Source organism: Lissotriton helveticus, chromosome 3_1 (genome assembly GCF_964261635.1).
Source record: "Lissotriton helveticus chromosome 3_1, aLisHel1.1, whole genome shotgun sequence".
Classification (NCBI taxonomy): Eukaryota; Metazoa; Chordata; class Amphibia; order Caudata; family Salamandridae; genus Lissotriton; species Lissotriton helveticus.
Genome location: NC_136061.1, coordinates 1,920,837,220 through 1,920,856,524, shown reverse-complemented (window position 1 = coordinate 1,920,856,524; position 19,305 = coordinate 1,920,837,220). Strand labels below are relative to the sequence as shown.

Here is a 19,305-nt window from a genome sequence, read left to right as displayed (position 1 = left end):
TAACATATAACATTTTAAATATAATTATATACTTACCAATACTTACGTTGTAATGGTATGCGTTGTAAAAGTACCTGCGTTGTAAAAACATGCGTTGTAAATAAATGCGTTGTAATAGTATTTGCGTTGTAAAAGTTCCGTTGTAATGGTAGTGCGTTGTAAAAAATGCGTTGTAATGGGTGTATACCGATATTTATTATCTACTATGTGGGATTTCTTTGTATACCAACAGTGTGTGTTTGCTGCCTTTCTTGCCTTTTCCATCATGCGTTCTCAAAAGTAACTTTTACTAGGTTTCCCTCCCAACCCCCCTGGTTTTCTAGGCCGTATATTGGATTTGAAAACTGGAACGGTTAAAAAGGAGGGGCAACAATCCTCCATGCGGATGTGTATGGGCTCACGGAGATCGTTTATCTGCAGACTCAGGTAGGAAGCATCAATTATTTATCAGATTCAGTTGCTGTAGGGGACTGGGGACTAAGACACCTTTCACCTACAAATGGAGGTCAGGCAGACAGGCCAGAGAACCTTCGTCGACAAAGTCCATTGTGATAAGGGTACTAGATGAGTCCATGTCACCATGAACACAATGCTTCCGTATTTGACTGTTCTTTTCGAATTCATTGATTTCATGTTTGTTAGCTAAGCTGAATCAACTGAAGTGAACCAGGGCTACAGCACGCAGAATATATCAGGCCTTCCGGTGGATACTTCTAATTGCAGACTCCTCACGTTTAGATTTCACACCATAATAATATCCCCTGTCGCCAGATGGGATCTGTAAGATTTTAAGCTGCAATTTCCTGGACCTTTTGTGTGGCACTGTGTGGTTCCACGTTGTTTCGTACTGCCCTGGAAGTTATGGTGGAGCCTCATACAAGGACAACCCCAGTGCATAGATGTCAGTCGTTTTCTTTCCGCACTCTCGTATGTGAATCCAGAGCTTGCTCCTAAATTCTTCCTTGTCAATCAACGAGGTATTTCTTACCAAAAAGTTTTTTTTCACTATGCAATGGAACTGTGTCCCCCTCAGGGCTTTAAGTGGGATGAAAAAACTAGGGGGTCTCTCAAAGGGGCGTGGCCAATGTAAGGGTGTGGCTTAAACATGGAAGCTAAAAATCTGTGCTTAGCATAGTGTGCCACCCTACTTGTATTTTGCTGTTTCTGTCATTGCATCCAGATATGATACAACAAGTAACATTACACCTACAACAACTCAGGACTATTGGCTTTGTCAGTGGTTGTTAATTGCTTACGATAAATAAGCAGCAACGATGGCTTGTGTATATAATATTGAAAAAGCTTTCACTTAAAGCCCTGGTGACACCACAACGATGTTGCTGCTCCTGGGATTCAAAAAGAGAAGGTAAACCCAGAAAGAAAATAACTCTTTAAAGCATTTCCCTTCCCCTACAATGCTCACCTGGCATGACGTCACGCTGTATCTTCTCCACTACTGAGAAGTAAGCAGTGTGAGCAGCTACACATCGATGTGCCTGCTGTCATAGTCATAGTCATATTTAGCTTTATTCAGAGTCATAACAGATAACCCTAAAAGCATTTACATAAAAACGGCAGCATATATCAATTACATTTCATTACATCTAAAAGAATATAATCATAAAACCACAAATAGCAAATGTTCACGGTCAATCTCCCAATGTGCACAATCTGTTTTATTAGTTAGAATTTATAAAAGTTTCAAAACTTAACTAAAAGTTTACCTCTCTTCCAAAACCTATATATTATATTTATACGAATGTCTTCCTAAAATAAATAAAATGCTTTTAGTGTTCTAGTACAGCCTTTTTCTTATAAGTATCCAGGTTAAGTACTCCCCCACGCCAGTTATTACTGTGCCACCTTAAACCAATATACCCTATGCCGTGTCCTCAAACAGTATCTAACGTCATACTCTTTCTCGCATAAAAACGGCTCATAAGAAGGATGACATTCTGCAACAAATTTCTAACGATGGCAGGCATTGAAGATAAAAATATACACGGCGACATTGTGTAAAGTTTAACTGTCTTTTATTGGTAAAATATGCTGCTTCCTGTATTGAGAGTAGGATTTACAAAAGAGGACCACGTGCATTGTGTTCTGGGGCATCTTATGATCACAGGGACAATTTATTAAATCGATGGACCAATCGTTTGTAGTAGGAAAGGTGCAGAGTCGATGGAATATGTCCAATCTAAGGAGTGTGAGTATGAACCTGTGTCTTGAATTTAAAACAGATATCAAATAGGGCTGCATATTAAAAGTGGTTAATATCAGTTGATTAAGTAAGACAGAAGATTTTGGGATTTCGGTTATCAAATTAAGATCTTCCAAGTGAATCATTGCCTCCCTTTTCAAAGCTTTTCTGCTAATGGTAGATAGTGTATCAGGTTTGTAAAAATATCTGCATTTGAGAACAAAACCTGTGCACACACAACCAATCAAACATATATTATGTCCATTGGCTGCCCTTGGATATCACAATATTAGTTATAGGGAATGCAGCCGCACTGAATAAATTGATTAATATTGTGGCAACTGACGTCGTATGCAACATAGGATCTGCGTGAATAACTACATATTTGAAACAATTATGGATAGGGATAAGGAGGCTGACAAACGGTTTGGCAACCTGACCAGTGGTGCCGGCAGTAGTAATGTTTCAGCAATTGGGTCGAATAGTCGCAAGGAAGGCTTGAGGGACACATTTTTGAAACTAGAAAGGTTGAAAAAGACTGAGAATGCCCGCTGGTGGGATGGCACCACTCTAAAACAGTACCTTAGGCTGAAAAGGATCCCTAAGGGACTGAGGGCACAGATCTTGCCAACATATGATGAGCTGGACGATGACCTCCTAGCTAGATGGGAGGATTCTCTAAATGTAAACTATTTTACACTCATGGACATTTTAATTGAGAGCTCGGAGAGGAAAGTAACGAAATTACAATCGGAAATAAGCATATTAGAAAGTGAAATCAAAGATCTCGACCTGCCTGATGCTACGGATAAAAACTATGTAATTTTGAAAGAAATATTGACTATACATCAGAAGGAAATAAAGGAGAGGAAATTAAGACAACTCAAGAGAGTTGAGATCGATTACAACACAGGAAGGGTGTTCACATATGCTAGGAAGTATGATGCAGTGATAGTGACTAACCCTAAAACCAAAGAGACACCTAGAGTTGAAATTATGTCCATATCTTCCAGCTCATCGTCACTAAATATACCTCCATCAAGTGATAGTGAGAATGAAGGCAATGTAGGAAGTGTACCAGAAAGATCAAGTTTTTTCAAGAGGTTCGGACAGCCAGGAGAGGCAATCGGCGCGTGGGTACCAATACAGGAGAAAGCACAAAACCCGCAGAGGTAAAAGGGGCGGAAGGCGACAATTACAAACAGAAACTAATATCAGGCAGGGGGACAATGAAATAGACAACGCAATAGAGGAGGTACAAGTAGTTAATCTCTAAACATTACAAGAACAGAATTACGGATCACGGGGAGAAACGATAAGAATTATAAGGAGCAACAGAACTGTTGGCCCTCGTTTGCCCAGATACCTATTACGGCTTTATACACGGAGTACGCCGCCACAGCGATTGAGAATCCTCAGCTACATATAAAACAGGACAATCTACGGAAACCCTAACCGGGTTGGAATTATCACCGGTTTAGTGTAAGGGAACCTTTCGCTTCTGATTGAAGGAAGCCCTGAAGAGTCGGAGTGTATTATACTTTGACGAAACACGTGTCGGCTGGCGCTGTTTAGTACGAGTATTAAAAAAGAAATAAGAACAACAGACGTCAACTACTTTTTTCAGATGAAATTCACAAATGGACATAATATATGTTTGATTGGTTATGTGTGCACAGGTTTTGTTCTCAAATGCAGATGTTATATTAAGGACTATCCTTAGAGGGTTTGTGAGGGTCACCCCTTTCCTGGTAGCACCACAAATAAAGTTGTCAGAAGAGAGAAACATCAGATATATATTGCGGAGCGCAATCAATCCCTGAAATGAAGAACCCTGCCCTTGGATATCACAGGTTTGTAAAAATAATCGGGATGAGCCATATCCACAAAAAAACGCTTTACATACGCAAGCCATGGGATGCTCATGTATGTAGTTAATTTAAGGCAGTCAGCTATTATTGCTCGATTAAGGACTGATAATTCTGAAGTCCAAATCTTGTGCCTCAACAGTATTGGTTCCAGCTTAATTAAATTTGTAAGGAATGTGGCACCAAGTTCAGAATGACGAACATATACTGCTGTACTTTCAGGGACTGCTAAGAGTTTTCTAAAAAAAAAATCACTCTAAATTACTTGCATCTCTGCGCAGTTCTTGTGTTCCCAAATCCCAGCCCCGTACAGTGCTATTCTAATGCATTTCGCTTTATATATCGTAATCATTATATCTTGGGGGCCAGTGCCTAGTTGTCTTGCAAAACCTCTGAGAGCCCAACAGGCCTTACTGAAGCAGATTTTTCTATTCTCGACCGCCCTGCTCCATGACCCATCTTTGTCGAATAGGACTCCAAGGTAAGAAAAAGTGTTGGTGAGGTAAGAAAAAGTGTCACTGCAGACCGAAAAAAAATGGACCGCCTGTGCCAGGGCACAAAACAGAGCCCGATAGAGACCCGTTTAGAGGCCCCCTTTAAAAAACTGCTGCTCCGCACTGGTGAGACCAGCCCACTTAAAGCCCTGGTCCTGCTTCTAAAAATACATAGTTTCGTCTTTCTAGGGACTGTTGCAAGCAAATGTGTGTGACAGACCCCCACGAGGTGTGCTTCTGGTCTTTAGATTTGATGCACATCTCCAAGTCCTGCAAAGAATCTGCACTTATGAATCTTTAGGTGTTCAGGAAATGCAACGCAAAGCTGGCACCACTGAGCAGCGAAAGATGTCCCAGAAGCCCCACTCTTACTCGAAGTCGAGGACTCTGACGCATTCCCGCTCTTGAAGCTGTTCCTTTATCAGGCCCTCGTTGCTATCCAAGTCTTCAAGTCAGTTAAAGCTGGAGCACTAGAAGGCTTCATCTTCGTCTACCCACTCTCACACTGAGAAGTCAGGGTGCCTCACGGTCTTGTTTCCAGTCCCCTGCTGAGGAGCAATTTCCGCAACTGATCCTGATGCATGCCACATTTCTGGGTCCATCAGTGACGTTGCAACAGATTTAGGTCTTTAGAGAGGCCATGTTTAGAATTTTTAGCACTCTTTGAGCTCCTGCGAGCATCCCTTCGCGACCCATTGATCCACAGTCAGGTTACCACTTGTGAGTCTGCCCCCAGTGCAGTTTGTGCCTCCAGAATCCACGTGGGTTCCACTCAGACATTGAAACAGACTACCAATCCAGCACTGAAATACATGCCAGTCCTTTTTGCATCTCTACTGGCACTGATGTTGTCAGCCCCTCAGGAAAACCCCATGCATGTCTGCCTCTGAGCCAAATTCATCTCAGCCCAAACCCAGGTCTAGTTCCAAACCCATATCGATGCACGAGGCCCTAGTCCAATCTGATTCAGACAGAACCATGCCTTTTCCTCGTATTCGCACTCCAACAACTTTTCAGCTTGGACTCTGCTTAGAACAACCCAGCATTTTTGAGAGGACATTTTAGTTTAGGGGGATTATTGTCTCAATACTATGATGACCATTAATGCACGGACTACAGGAGGCCAGTGTGTTTGACGTTTCCCCTGACAATGGTTGTGTGCTCCCTGTAGTCCATGAATGAAAGAGTAAGCTTCCTTTGCCGTAGTAATGAGACTGGCAGTGAGGTATTTGCAACCTGGACAGACTTCATCCAAACCCTTTCTTCCATTTAATGAAGCCAGACCCACTGTTACATAGTAAAGCAGTATGTATCAGTATAATAGGCCATAATGGCAATGAAAGTTAGTTTAATAGTCTATCTATGTCCTTTTTTTTAAAAGTACCAAACTTGAAGTATAAGTAGTCCCTCTGATTTTCTACGGCATGTTGTGTGAAGGGAGTCTCCCTGAGCTCTACTACAGCTACAATGCATATATTTGTAAGAAAGGCACCTTCAGATCCTGCAAACCTTGTTGAAAGAAATGGCTATATGTGGATGATCCCCATAAGGACAGTCTTTATTACCTCTACCCTCAAAATCAGGTAAAGGGGTGCACAATTTGTCACACTTTTTTTCTATCTACGTCCTTAAAGGACAGGGAGAGGAGGCTGCTTCTGTGGCTACAGAAGTCCATAACTTAGAAATCACCACTTCTGAGAAATACAGTGATTCATCTGTGAGAGCCCACAAAAGGTTAAGATCTTCTGTCCAAGGGACATCTCAGGAGAGAAGGAAGGCCTTAAAACATCACGATAAAGACCCTCTGAGAAAGGTGAAAACTAAACTCATCTCCACAGAGTAGGCCTCCTCACAATCCAGTACTCCATCTATAAGAACTGGGAAACGGCTGCGTTCTTCCTCCTCAGAACCATCGATGTCAAAGAGTAAAAATACTCTCAGAACCCCATTGATGACGTCTTCACCATCGACTGGAAACACTGATAACTCTTACTAGACCTGTATTACTTCTTTGTAGGATTAAGAAAGCTCTATGGGCTAACCACAACTGAACTTATTACATCAATGACATGAACATATTGGTATTTCTCTTATTTTTAAATTTTTGTAAATTAGAATTTCTTCTAATTTTATTATATAAAGTGAAAAGCATTTTTGTACATCCAAATGTTGATCATTAATTCAAAATACACCATTCTTACACATTATAATGCATCAAATGCGTGTCTTTTTAAAAAAGTAAAACAAATTATGAACTGAATAATCATTTCGAGACATTATCTGATACATATCTTAATATATCCTCCCCAACACCAACCAACCACACAAAACCACTCTCCTTTACACACAGCAGTACACTTTGACATTCGCATCTCATGCGTAACCTTCCCAACCACAGTTACATACACAGATGGTAACAACGGAGAGGAAACTTCAAAAATGGCCCTTGTTCCGTTGTACGTTGGGATTTCAAAACAACGTGTCAACGTTTTGGTGGGATTTATAATTTTGGTCCACCTTCATCAGGTCCACGCATTTACATATTTTACTTTCTCTGGCTATTTAGGGGGGTATCTCTAGTATCTCAAAGTTTTTTCAAAGTTTTGGGGCAAATACGCTCAGCCATAGGCAATTCCGAGTTCAAACAGCAATCCAAGGGATAAGTGTACGGTTTTAAAGAAAATAAATTGAATCATGCCACCAGCATTTCTTTGATCAGACCGGTTTCTAACCGAGGCACCATTTCTACAGAACTGAGAGTTTTAAACTGTGTGGAACTACTTTTGTTCAGTAACCTATTTACATCTTAATCTCCACCTGTGTTTCACCACGTCTCAGGACGGCGTGTCACCATCGATGATAGTGTCGATGACGACAGTCACCACAGTCTCATCCACCAGACCATCGTCCACTAAGACAACAATAACTACAGCCATCGACATGCCCGTTTAGTCAACGAGAGTACTGTCATCATCGATGACACCGCCAGCGAAGACACCGATGACAAAGACACTGGCGACGACACTGTCGATGAAGACACCGTAACAACAGCATTGTTGATGAAGATACTGTAGATGATAACAGTGGCATCAGAATTCCAACAGTCGACGCCGTAATTTATCTTGATGACACCATTGTCGATGACATTGTCAAAGATGATAAAAATTACCAAAATAACGAAAACTGCTCTAAGACTCAAGTAAACATCCCCTAGTAGCAAGTCTGCTCTTAGATATAGAGGAATTGGACGACGACGGGCATTTTGAGGCAGTGCACAGCCCATCAGAACTCCGCGTCAAATACAAGTAGGATGGTGAGGACGAATAGGACGAACATTTTTACTACCAGTATTATACTCCTTCCAAGAGGCATTATGAACTTCATCAATATCATCCACAGCCCAGGTAAGATGAAGTGCAGAAGTCCATGCCCCTGGTTCAAGATCTTCAGGCCATGCTATAGGATTACTGGAGGAAGTTTCCTGACCCCGCTCACCCCCACAGGAGCAGACAATAGTACCCCCTCAACCTGCCTCTCCAGTCAATGCCGAGGCACATTCCACAACCGATAACGCCTAGGGTGACACCTGCATTAAATATAGCGCACCAGCAAGAGATGATCCAACATCTTTTAAGGATAAAAGGGAGGAAGGTGAGCTCACTGAACCCCATCGCCTCCACCGCCACATTCTTCATATTCTCCCCCAGAGGACATTGGCGGTTTTCATAACCTAGATCATCGGACTGCAACAAGTTTTCATCTCCCAACCTCTATTAAACAGTCAGACTGTTTTCTCTAGGACTTCAAAGAACAAACATGGAAGTCAATAAGAGCCATCCCCATTATTAACTATATCTGGGAGGAGGGGGTTAAAATAATGAAAAATGCTGCTACCGTAGCCGTGGTACACCTTGCATTGCCAATTAGTATAAAGCTGCTGACGATTCCCCCGCTTGCCTCACAGGCCTGTTTCTTTGATCTCACAAGCAGCGCAAAGGCAAACCAAAAACCCTTTCACCCCCATCTCTGCGCCACCAGACAAGAAAGGCAAGGGTTTGGACAATTTAGGGAAGAGGTTCTACCTAATGTCTGCCATCACCGTTCGAGCAGCCAACTCGCTGGCTATTCTAGGGCGTTATGATCGACAGAAGTGGTCCGATGTCAGCAACCTCATTGACAAGGTACCTGAGGACTGAGAAAGATTCTCCAGGAAAGGGAGTGCACTTATTCAGAGATTATTAACTGCGCAATGGACATCGCCTCCACAGTCTTTCGTCAATTAAATGGAGCAGCGGTCTTGAGACGCCAATGATGGCTTAAAGCCACATCGCTCCAACCAGAGGTACAATCGAAAATATTGGAAATGGCCTATGATGGAGAGAAGGTATTTGGGAAGCACATAGATAATGCGCTTCTCGCAATGAAAATGAACACGGATACAGTTAGGTCTCTATGCACCATTCAATTTAAGAAGTTGCCCTTTTGGAGGGCTCGATGACGAGGTTTCTCTAATTACAGATGAAGCTATCAGCACTCCCCATCAGTAACAGCAATCTCGATACAGATCCTCCTACCAACCTCAGGCTTACCGCCAACCACCCTTGGGGGCCTGTTACAAACAAAGCCTTCGCCGGAAACAACCTCCCCAGGGTTGGAATGCAGGTCGCAAGCAGTAACCTAGACCAGGTACCCCCTACATCTTCTCCTTCCCATCTTGTGGGTGCAAATATTTTCAACTACTTCCCTCAATGTAGAGAGATAACATCGGAGAGATGGGTATTAGACTTAGTAAGCTATGAACATACCCTGGAGTTTGTACAGAGGCCATCAAACAACCCTCCAAACGGAGCGCACCCACCTCGTCTTCACTTATTGAGAAAAGAAACGTGAATGCTGTAGAAAAGGTCCCTTACTCCCAGAGAGGCATGATATTCTACTCCTGTTTTTTTACAGATACAAAAGAAAACGGAGGAATGGAGACCCATCCTGGACCTCAGAAAGCTCTTATGCAAAGAATCTTTCCGTATGATTACTCTGTCTGATATCTTGCACCTGTAAAACAGCAGATACTGCATGACCTCTCTGGACCTACAAGATACGTATTTTTACATCCCCTTACATCCCAAGCACTGCAAATATCTCTGATTCACCGTAGCCAGTACCCATTACCAGTTCCAAGTCCTTCCATTCGGCCTCAAGTCAGCTCCATGATTCAGAAAAGGGGGTGGTGATGAACAGAGTGCCCGAATTAAGCAGACCACTCTTACCCAGTCCAAAGATCAGGGCTTGATCCATCACCGTTTTTTAGCTCACTGCACCATCCCAGCTCAGAACTTGGCTATATGCAAATTAGTCCTGTCCTGTCCCAGTGCATGATGGGAACAGGGCAAACCAAACTACCAAGCCAATTCTTGTACTGGGAAGGAAACAAGCTTCCGGGGACCGGTTTCTGCCATTTCAGGCGTCGTCGGCCCGGCTTGCTTGAATCCTGATGGTGCAATGAGCAAGGGACTCACATCTGAGTATACCCTTCCACGCTTATGGTGGACAAAATGATTCAGAAAAGGGGGTGGTGATGAACAGAGTGCCCGAATTAAGCAGACCACTCTTACCCAGTCCAAAGATCAGGGCTTGATCCATCACCGTTTTTTAGCTCACTGCACCATCCCAGCTCAGAACTTGGCTATATGCAAATTAGTCTGTTCCTGTCCCAGTGCATGATGGGAACAGGGCAAACCAAGCTACCAAGCCAATTCTTGTACTGGGAAGGAAACAAGCTTCCGGGGACCGGTTTCTGCCATTTCAGGTGTAAAACAGCAGATACTGCATGACCTCTCTGGACCTACAAGATACGTATTTTTACATCCCCTTACATCCCAAGCACTGCAAATATCTCTGATTCACCGTAGCCAGTACCCATTACCAGTTCCAAGTCCTTCCATTCGGCCTCAAGTCAGCTCCATGCAGAATCACCAAATGTCTCGCCCCGGTAGCAGCCATACTCCGAAAACAAGCTCATCAAATATTCCCCTACCTAGACGACTGCTGCTAAAAGCCTCAACACCACAGCAAGCTTCCAGAGCTACCAACACTTGCCTCTCACTGTTTCACAGACTAGGCATCACTGAATTATCCAGAATCTTCAACTATCCCAGGTCAAATAAGAACGTTTGTAGGAGCCAATCTGGATACAAAGCAAAACAAAGCCTTTCTCTTCCAAGACAGACAGCGAAGACTAATAAACTCAGCTCTAAAGATTTCCAAAAGAAAGTCTGTTTCAGTGTGAGTGAACAAGTCATTACTGGGCATGATATCATGCGTAATCAATCTGGTTCCGGTGGCACGGCTCAAGATGAGACCTCTGCAGGAGGGGCTAAAAGCGCAAGGGATCCAGTCGGAGAGTCATTGTTTGATGACTTGATAACCATCACCCCAAGGATGGCAGCGATGTTAGTGTGGTGGTCTCAACTATTTCACTTGTCGCAAGGCCTCACATTCTTGACGTCACTACCCAACTTTTCATCACCACCGATGTGTCCTTTGAGGACTGGGGCAGCCACTTGCAGGACCTACAGATACTAGGAAAGTGGTCAATACTTCAAAAGACAATGCATATCAATCGCTTGAAACTAAAGGCAATATCTCTTACCCTCCAAGCTTTTCTTCCACAAAAAGCAGGAGCCTCTGTGCTGGCCCACACAGAGAAAGCGACCAGCATGTATCACATCAAAAAACAAGGGGATACAACGTCACTAACACTATCTCAGGAAGCCCAAGAACTTTGAAAATTGCCTACAACCCGTAAGACATCACTGAAAGCCCAGCACGTGTCAGGCGTAAGCAGCACCTTAGGGTGCTGAACGCCGATTTCTAAGACGCGGTACTCTCCGTGAGATGGATACTTCCCTTCTTTGCAAACACTGAATATATAACGTGCCTGCAACATACTAAGATTGTTGTTGCTGGATCATCTGGAATGGTTTCTATAAGAATTATATTTATTTTTGGGTTTTAACTAAGATTGTTGACAGTGCTGTAGTTCTTCTAAAACAGATATCCTGGTTTGTGATTTATGTGGATAATAACTGACCATGCCCTGAGGAAGTCTTGGGTGAAAGCCCATATAAGACGATACACGTGTTTGCTTTGTGTGGCTATCAGTTGTGGAAACAGAGAATATGGAAACTGAAATACTCACCTGATTTGAAAAATAAACTAAGAAGAACACTGAAGAAGACCATTGTGGACTCATTGTTGGTGCTAATATGAATTTTGCCCCGGACATTGACTTTGTTTGATATTTTCTGCATGTGTTGGCACTGTCTACACCCACTTAACAACATCAGGTGGTTGTTGTTCGATGTCCTTGGAAGCAGTCTAATGAATGATGGGCTTTGATCTACACTAGGGTAAATCAAATTGCGCAGTCTAAACCCCACCACCTATTCGTTCTTTGTATCTACTTTAATAGACATGCTCTGCAGAACCAGAGATAGTTGCCACCATTGGGAACTGGATCAAGCAGAGTTGGACAAAATATTCTTCTGAGTGGGCAAGCCAGCATTGGATCTCTTCGCGGCAGACAAGAATGCTAAATTCCATTTCAATACAAGTCGATACCTGTTCCCAGGGTCGTGGGGAAATGCCCTTTCAATGAGATGGTCTGGGATTTATGCATATGCTTTCCCCACTTCTCTCATACCGCGGATTCTCCACAAAATGAAGATGGAGCACTGTTGCCTGATTCTAGTAGCTTCCAAATGGCCCGGGCAGCATTAGTTTATGAAGCTTCTACTGATGTCTTATTCCATTCCCATTTGCCTCCCGACAATTAAAATGCTCTTAACGAGAGGCAACTTCCAAATCCTACATCCGAACCCAGCCTCTCTTCAATTACATGCATGGCTCCTGGATTCAACGTGTTCCGAGATGTAGATATCGCTCAAGACTGTAGAGAAATGTTGTCTAATGCAAGAGCTGAATCTACAAACAAAACATACAGGTTAAAGTGTAAGAGATTCTGCTCATGGCATCAACAATCTAACCTGCATCCATTGGAAGAGTCACCTGAAGAGGTTCTGCCTTTCCTCCTGTCACTAGCCGAGCAGGTTTGGTACAGGTCTGTTCAGGTTCACTGTGCTGCAATTTCTAGCTACAGACGTTCTGCGCTTTCCCTTTCTCTCTGTTCCACAAGAATAGTCAAACAATTCACAAAGGGGTTGTTTGTAGTTTTTTTCCCCCAGTACAAGCTCCTCTGCCAGAATGGCATCTCAATGTAGTTCTCTCCCAACTTCTATTCAAACCCATTCATGATGCAGACCTGAAGTATCTCACATGGAAGGTCACTTTACTCTTGGCTCTCACTTCCACTCGAAGAGTATGTGAGGTTCACGCTTTCACGACTAAGGAACTGTTCCTGCATTTCATTATGTGCTTTTAAGGGCAAATCCAAAATGTATCCCCAAGGTTCCATCACAATTTAATCCCAGTGAACCTATCCTACTTTGTACTTTCTTCCCAAATCCGGCATCCGCGGCAAAAAGGTTTTCTCCATACTATGGACATTAAGCGATGTCTTCAATTCTATTTTCATCACACTAAACAAATCTGGAAAGCGAATCAACGGCTTGTCTCTTTTGCACAGTCTCGCCAAGGTACTGTAGTTACAAAAGCAACAGTTGCAAAATGTGTTTCAGCTGCCCTTCGGTTTTGCATAACAAGGCTGGCAAACCAGTCTTAGCACGGACTAAAGCTCACTCCATGAGGTTAGTGTTCACTTTGGCTCCTCTGTTTGCAGGCGTCCCGCTGAAGAAGATATTTGTGCTGTGACGTGGAAGAGCACGCACATGTTCATGCAGCATTACTGCCTGGAATTGGCGCAGAAAAGTGACACAACCGTAGGACAGGCGGTTTTACATTGTTTATTTCAATAAGGTGAGCCTCTGTAACTTAAGATGATTATTGATATGTCTCTGCTAATGTTTTGGATACAATTGTTTACCTCATGATTCTCTTTTCATATATGGATAATTTATGCAGACTAATGCATAGATTAATTTATACAGATGTGCTTTCAACTGTAGCCCACCATCCTCAAGAGTACTTCTATTACTGCTTGTTTACCTTCAAAACTGCTGGCTATTCTGAATCAAGCATGTGAAACTATTAAAGATCCAATACTGGGGAAGAAAAAGAGTTACTTACCTGTATCTGTAGTTCTCCAGCATTGGTATCTCTCGGAGATTCACATGCGACCCACCCTCCTCACCTGAGAGGCTCCCATTACAGATAGGGATTATTTATTCCCACTTGTGCTTGAAAGTCTGAATGACTCAGCCTCTGTTGATAGTGTTCTAGAGGGTGCTGTTGCCTGGTTGGTAATAGGTCAAGTTTGGTCCTTTTTCAAAAGGCGCAGGTAGGCTATTAAACTGACTTCATTACCATGAGAGCCTATTTTACTGATACATACTGCTTTACTATAATGCTTAACTATAGTACCGTGGGACTTCCACTTCGACGACGGGTAATGATTCAAGCTTGTGAACCTATGAAAGATACCAATCCTGGAGAAGATCAGTTACAGGTAAGTAACTCATTTTCTTCAAGATGCCCACACTGGTCCAAGTTCTATATGCCTTGGATCCAGGTGACAAGATGATGGCTTTGACCCTGCTGGATGCCTACTTTCATGTACCTGTTCTGCAGTCCTACAGGCCCTACTTGTGGTTGAAGGTGAGTTAGGAGCATTTCCACTTTACCATGCTCCCCTTCAGCCTCACCAGTGCCCCTTGGGTGTCTGAGGTCTTGGATCCCAGTTTTCCCCTGCCTCAACGACTTGCTGTTGAAGACAGGCTCCCAACAATCAATCATAGACCACCTCTAGATAACAGTAATTCTCCTGACATAATTGGGTGTTTACTATGAGCTTACCAAAGTCACACCTGACTCCTCAAAGTTTTCCTTTCATTGGAGCCATCCTAGATACAGTTCAATTTCAGGCTTTCTTTACACCACAACGAGTTCCGGACATTTGATCTATGAGCCCGATGTTTCGTCCTCGGCCTGCTCTAGTGTGAGTGGCTCTGAGGCTTCTGGCCCTATTGAAATCCCTCATCCAGCTTGTTGACTATGCTATGTGTCATATGCGGACTGTGCAGTGGGACCTGAAGTCTCAATGGGCCTAAAATGATGAAAATGGTGACAAATGCATTGATGCTAGGATTGGAAGGTCATCTGGAAGAGGTGGAGATCAGAGGACTCTGGTCTCTGACAGAGACCCATCTCCACATCAACCTTTTAGAGGTACAGGCTATTTGCCTGCTGCAAAAGCCAGCCTACTGTCCATCAGAGGGAGGTTGATTCATGTTCTCATAGGCAATACCCCCCCCATGTGGTACTGCAACACACAGGGAAGGGTGGGGTCCTGTGCCAGGGGGCACTTTGCCTCTGGAGTTTTCTGGATATCTGGGCATTTCCCTAGTCATGAACCACATGGCAGGATCTTTGAGCACCAGGGTGGAGAAACGAAGTGTGCAGCAACTTGTGGATTACGAATGCAGTTTACTACCTGGGATGTCGCAGGACATCTGCTAGCAATAGGGTGGGACCTGGCTAAATATGTTCGCCACTGCTGTGAATGTTCAGTGTCAAAGCCTTTGCATATTGAAGTTTCATAGAAGGCTGCAACATCGGCATCACCGCACATGGCCATGAAGCACTACTTCCTTGATATGAGCCATTCCACAGACCCACCAACTTGGGAGGTACTCCCTTGGTATTAATTCTAAACGTGAGGAATCTATGGTTAGAAGAATTCATCAGAAGAATAAGTTATTATCTTCAGTAATTCTCTGCTTGAATGACACTATATCTAACCGCAGATTCCTCACTGACCTCCTCGTTCTGTGAAGTGGTCTCTTTTCCAATCAAAAGTTAAGAATCTGTACACTGGTGCCTCTTATTGTTGGGCTGCCTCCAAGGACTTGGGTAAAGTAAAAAAAGAGAAACTGTTGTCCACGTACAGGTCTGTCTCATATATGGTTTCACTATCACTTCTAGGTAGAACGAAGTTTAAATGAAGCTACACAGCACCACATACTGGTGCGAGGAGCATTGCTATTGAAAATCTGGCCAATCTAGTGTGGTACCTGGGGATATCTAAATGTGAGGAATTTGCGGTTAAACAGAGTATTCACCAGAAAGAGTATTACCGAAGATAAATAGCTTGTTCATTACACTAAAACCCAGGAGTGGGGTTGCTGCATCATTGGTGACATCGTTACTGATCAATATCCATGTTTCTGCTTTCTAGTGATTAGCTTCCGATAAATTGTATTGAAAAATAACCATGTGGCTGGGTGTCTATACGGTGTTGTTTATTGCCACTCCCCTCTGATCGACCCCCTTTCAGTCTTTTTTGTTTGTCATTGTGTTAGTCCAGAAATTGAAACTCTACAAGTTCACAGATTTGGGAGACTTGGATTCTATGCACACAGTGGTAAAATAAGCTAAGGCTACTGTTGTTAATTAACAGGTTGCTGATGTTATTTAACAACTTCTTAGCATGTCCGCTTAGGTGGACCCTTGTAACATACTGTAAATTCGTGATGCCCCCGTATTGCCACAAATATACAGTTGCAGATGATCACAGTATTTTGTAGCCACTGTTAAACTTCTGGTGACATGGAACTAGGGTTCACTGTTAATGGAAGTTTCAGGCTGAAAGTTGAGGGAGAATAGAGAATTGATGAGAGCAACTACAGCTGTGAGACCTTTGCAGGAAAATGCACTTACATCTTTCACCAGTGAGAACCAGGTTACTGGTGATGAGTTTGAGATTCGTCATCCATCTAACTTTAAAGACCTAGATATTGTATTATATTGTAATTGCATTTATATAGCCCTTACTACCCCTGATGAGGTGTCAAAATGCTTTTTCCGCGAGTAGCATGCTACTCCGGAACCCATAAAGGATTAACCCCTAGTGTGCTGTTGACGAGCTCAGCTCGTCATGATGGACGGTTGAGCTGCCCTCATGACGAGCTGAGCTCGTCACAGCCGTTGGAACGTTCGCACGCGGGGATAATTTCCCCGCTGTGCTGAACGTTCTAAAAATGGGTGTGGTGTGACTAGCTCAGCTCGTCACGAGGGCAGCTCCGCTGTGCCTCATGACGAGCCGAGCTCGTCAACAGCACAGCGGCACCACGCGCCCCCCCCCCGCACAGCAGGGGGAAACACCCCGCAGCCAAGGGGTTAATGGTGAATTAGTATAGTGAAATGTGAAAGTAGTTTGAGTGGTGGATATATTTGGATCGAGAAGGATAGCGGAAGGATAGAAGAGGGAAAAAAGGTTAGCATTTATATAGCGCGTGTTGCCCCTAATGGGGTGTTGAAGCACTTTCTTGGTGAGTAGCACGCTACTCCGGAACCCATAAGGATCAGTGGTGAATTAGTAAAGTTAAATATGAAAGTAATTTGAGTGGTGGATATTAGTCCGTTATTTGGATTGAGAAGGATAGCAGAGGGAAAAGGTTTGCATTTATATAGCGCTTGTTACCCCTAATGGGGTGTTGAGGCGCTTCTTTTTATGGCGAGTAGCACGCTACTCCGAAGCTCATTAAATGATAAGTGTTGAATTAGTATAGTGAAATATGAAAGTAATTTGAGTGGCAGATGTTAGTTATTTGTATTAAGAAGGGCAACTAGACATAATATCGAATCCAAAATAGAGAATAGCCATAATATCGAAGTCAAAATATAGAATGGACAAAATATTGAATGGACAGAATATAGTGGTGAAAAATATCGAATTGAAGGTAAATAATATAGCATCGATTTTCAGAATATAGAAAGTAAAAAAATCGAAGTATATAATATAGGTATTAAAATATATCGAATTTCTAATATCAAATTTTTTAAAGTGTTTTGTATGTTAGTATATGTGTGAAAAATTATTTTTTTAATTTATTTTAAGTAATGAATTTTATGTTATTTAATTTTTGCGTAATTTAATTCTGTAGTAGGTTGTGGGTTTATAGGGGAATAGGGTGGGAAGTAATTTAATTATACTAAATTAAATATGAATTTTTAGAAATAACTAATTATTTTTAATTTAATTTAGCGTTTTGGTTCTGTAGCGGGTTGTGGGTTTATAGGGGAATAGGGTGGGAAGTAATTTAATTGTAATTAAATATTTTTATTGGTATTCATTTTGAATTGTTAATTAATTTCTAATTGGTAATTGATTTTTAATAATTGATTAATTGATAGTTATGCTAATTTTATTAATTTATTTTCCGTAGCGGGTTGTGGGTTTATAGGGGAATAGGGTGGGAAGTAATTTAATTGTAATTAAGTAAATAATGTTTATTTATTGGTATTGATATTTAATTTATTGTTAATTAATTGTTAATTGGTAAATTTATATTAATTGGTCATTAATTTGTAATAATTCATTAATTGATAATTACGATAATTGTATTAATTTATTTTCTGTAGCGGATTGTGGATTTATTGGGTAATAGGGTGGGAAGTAATTTAATTGTGTATTTAAAAGCTTTTTGCGTATTGATTATTAATTTACTGTTAATTATTAATTGGTATTGATTTATATTATTAATTAGTTTTTGTTATAGAAAAAGAATTGAATTAGTTGTTAATTATGAATAGGTAATTAATTTTAATAACTAATATTTTATTTGTATTTCTAATTGATTATTATATAATATTAAATTGGTAATTAATTTTAATTAATCTTTTATTGATATTTAATTTATTTTTATTAATATTTTAAATCATTACTTTCCCCACTAGAGTGGGAATAGTAATTTTTACCCCTAAGCTATCCAACTCTATCCCTACTGTTGCACTCTCTGGAGTGGGAATAATAATTTTACCCCTACGCTATCCAACGCTTTCCCTACTGTTGCACTCTCTGGAGTGGGAATAATAATGTTTACCCCTACGCCATCCAACGCTTTACCTACTGTTGCACTCTCTGGAGTGGGAATAGTAATTTTTACGCCTACACTATCCAACGCTTTCCCTACTGTTGCACTCTCTGGAGTGGGAATAGTAATTCTTACCCTCCCGCTATCCAACGCTTTACCTACTGTTGCACTCACTGGAGTGGGAATTGTAATTTTTACCCCTACGCTATCCAACGTTTTCCCTACTGTTGCACTCACTGGAGAGGTAATAGTAAATGTTACCCTCCAGCTATCCTACGGTAAAAATATTGTATATTTTTTATTAATATTATGTCAATATATATATGTATTAAAAATATTTTTTTTAATTTTTTTATAACTTACATTATTTATTTAATATTTTTAAGGTTATTTAAATATTTTTAAGTATGTTTTAGTTAATTATATTTATTATTTCATTAATTTTAAATTACTTTTAAGACATAAAAAAAGTCGATATTTTGACTATTTATTACAACGATATTTTTGATTCAATATTTTTGTACTTACCTGTTTATGGATAGGAATTCGATATTTTTGCATTCTATATTTTTTCATCGATATTTTTGTAATTCTATATTTTTGTATTCGATATTATGTCAGTGATCCATTGCTTGTTCCCCCTAATGGGGCGTTGAAGTGCTTTTTCGGCGAGTAGCACGCTACTCCGGAACCCATAAAGGATTAGTGGTGAATTAGTCTAGTGAAAAATGAAATTTGAGAAGTGGACATGTTAGTCGGTTAGGATAGTGGAGGGAAGGCTTTAGACTTTTATT

The 19,305-nt window shown here is 41.5% G+C and overlaps 1 protein-coding gene across 2 annotated transcripts in view; it reads left to right on the top strand.

Annotated features, from left to right (window-relative positions):
- Positions 1–19,305, top strand: part of ARNT2 (aryl hydrocarbon receptor nuclear translocator 2) — a 677,642-nt gene that overhangs the window by 250,770 nt on the left and 407,567 nt on the right. Inside the window, exon 7 of one of the 2 annotated variants that reach the window (XM_078682932.1) lies at positions 324–426. In XM_078682932.1, the coding sequence (XP_078539058.1) occupies positions 324–426 (103 nt within the window). Of the gene's footprint in view, positions 1–293; positions 427–19,305 lie in introns of both variants that reach the window. The other variant, XM_078682933.1, reaches the window with a different exon arrangement.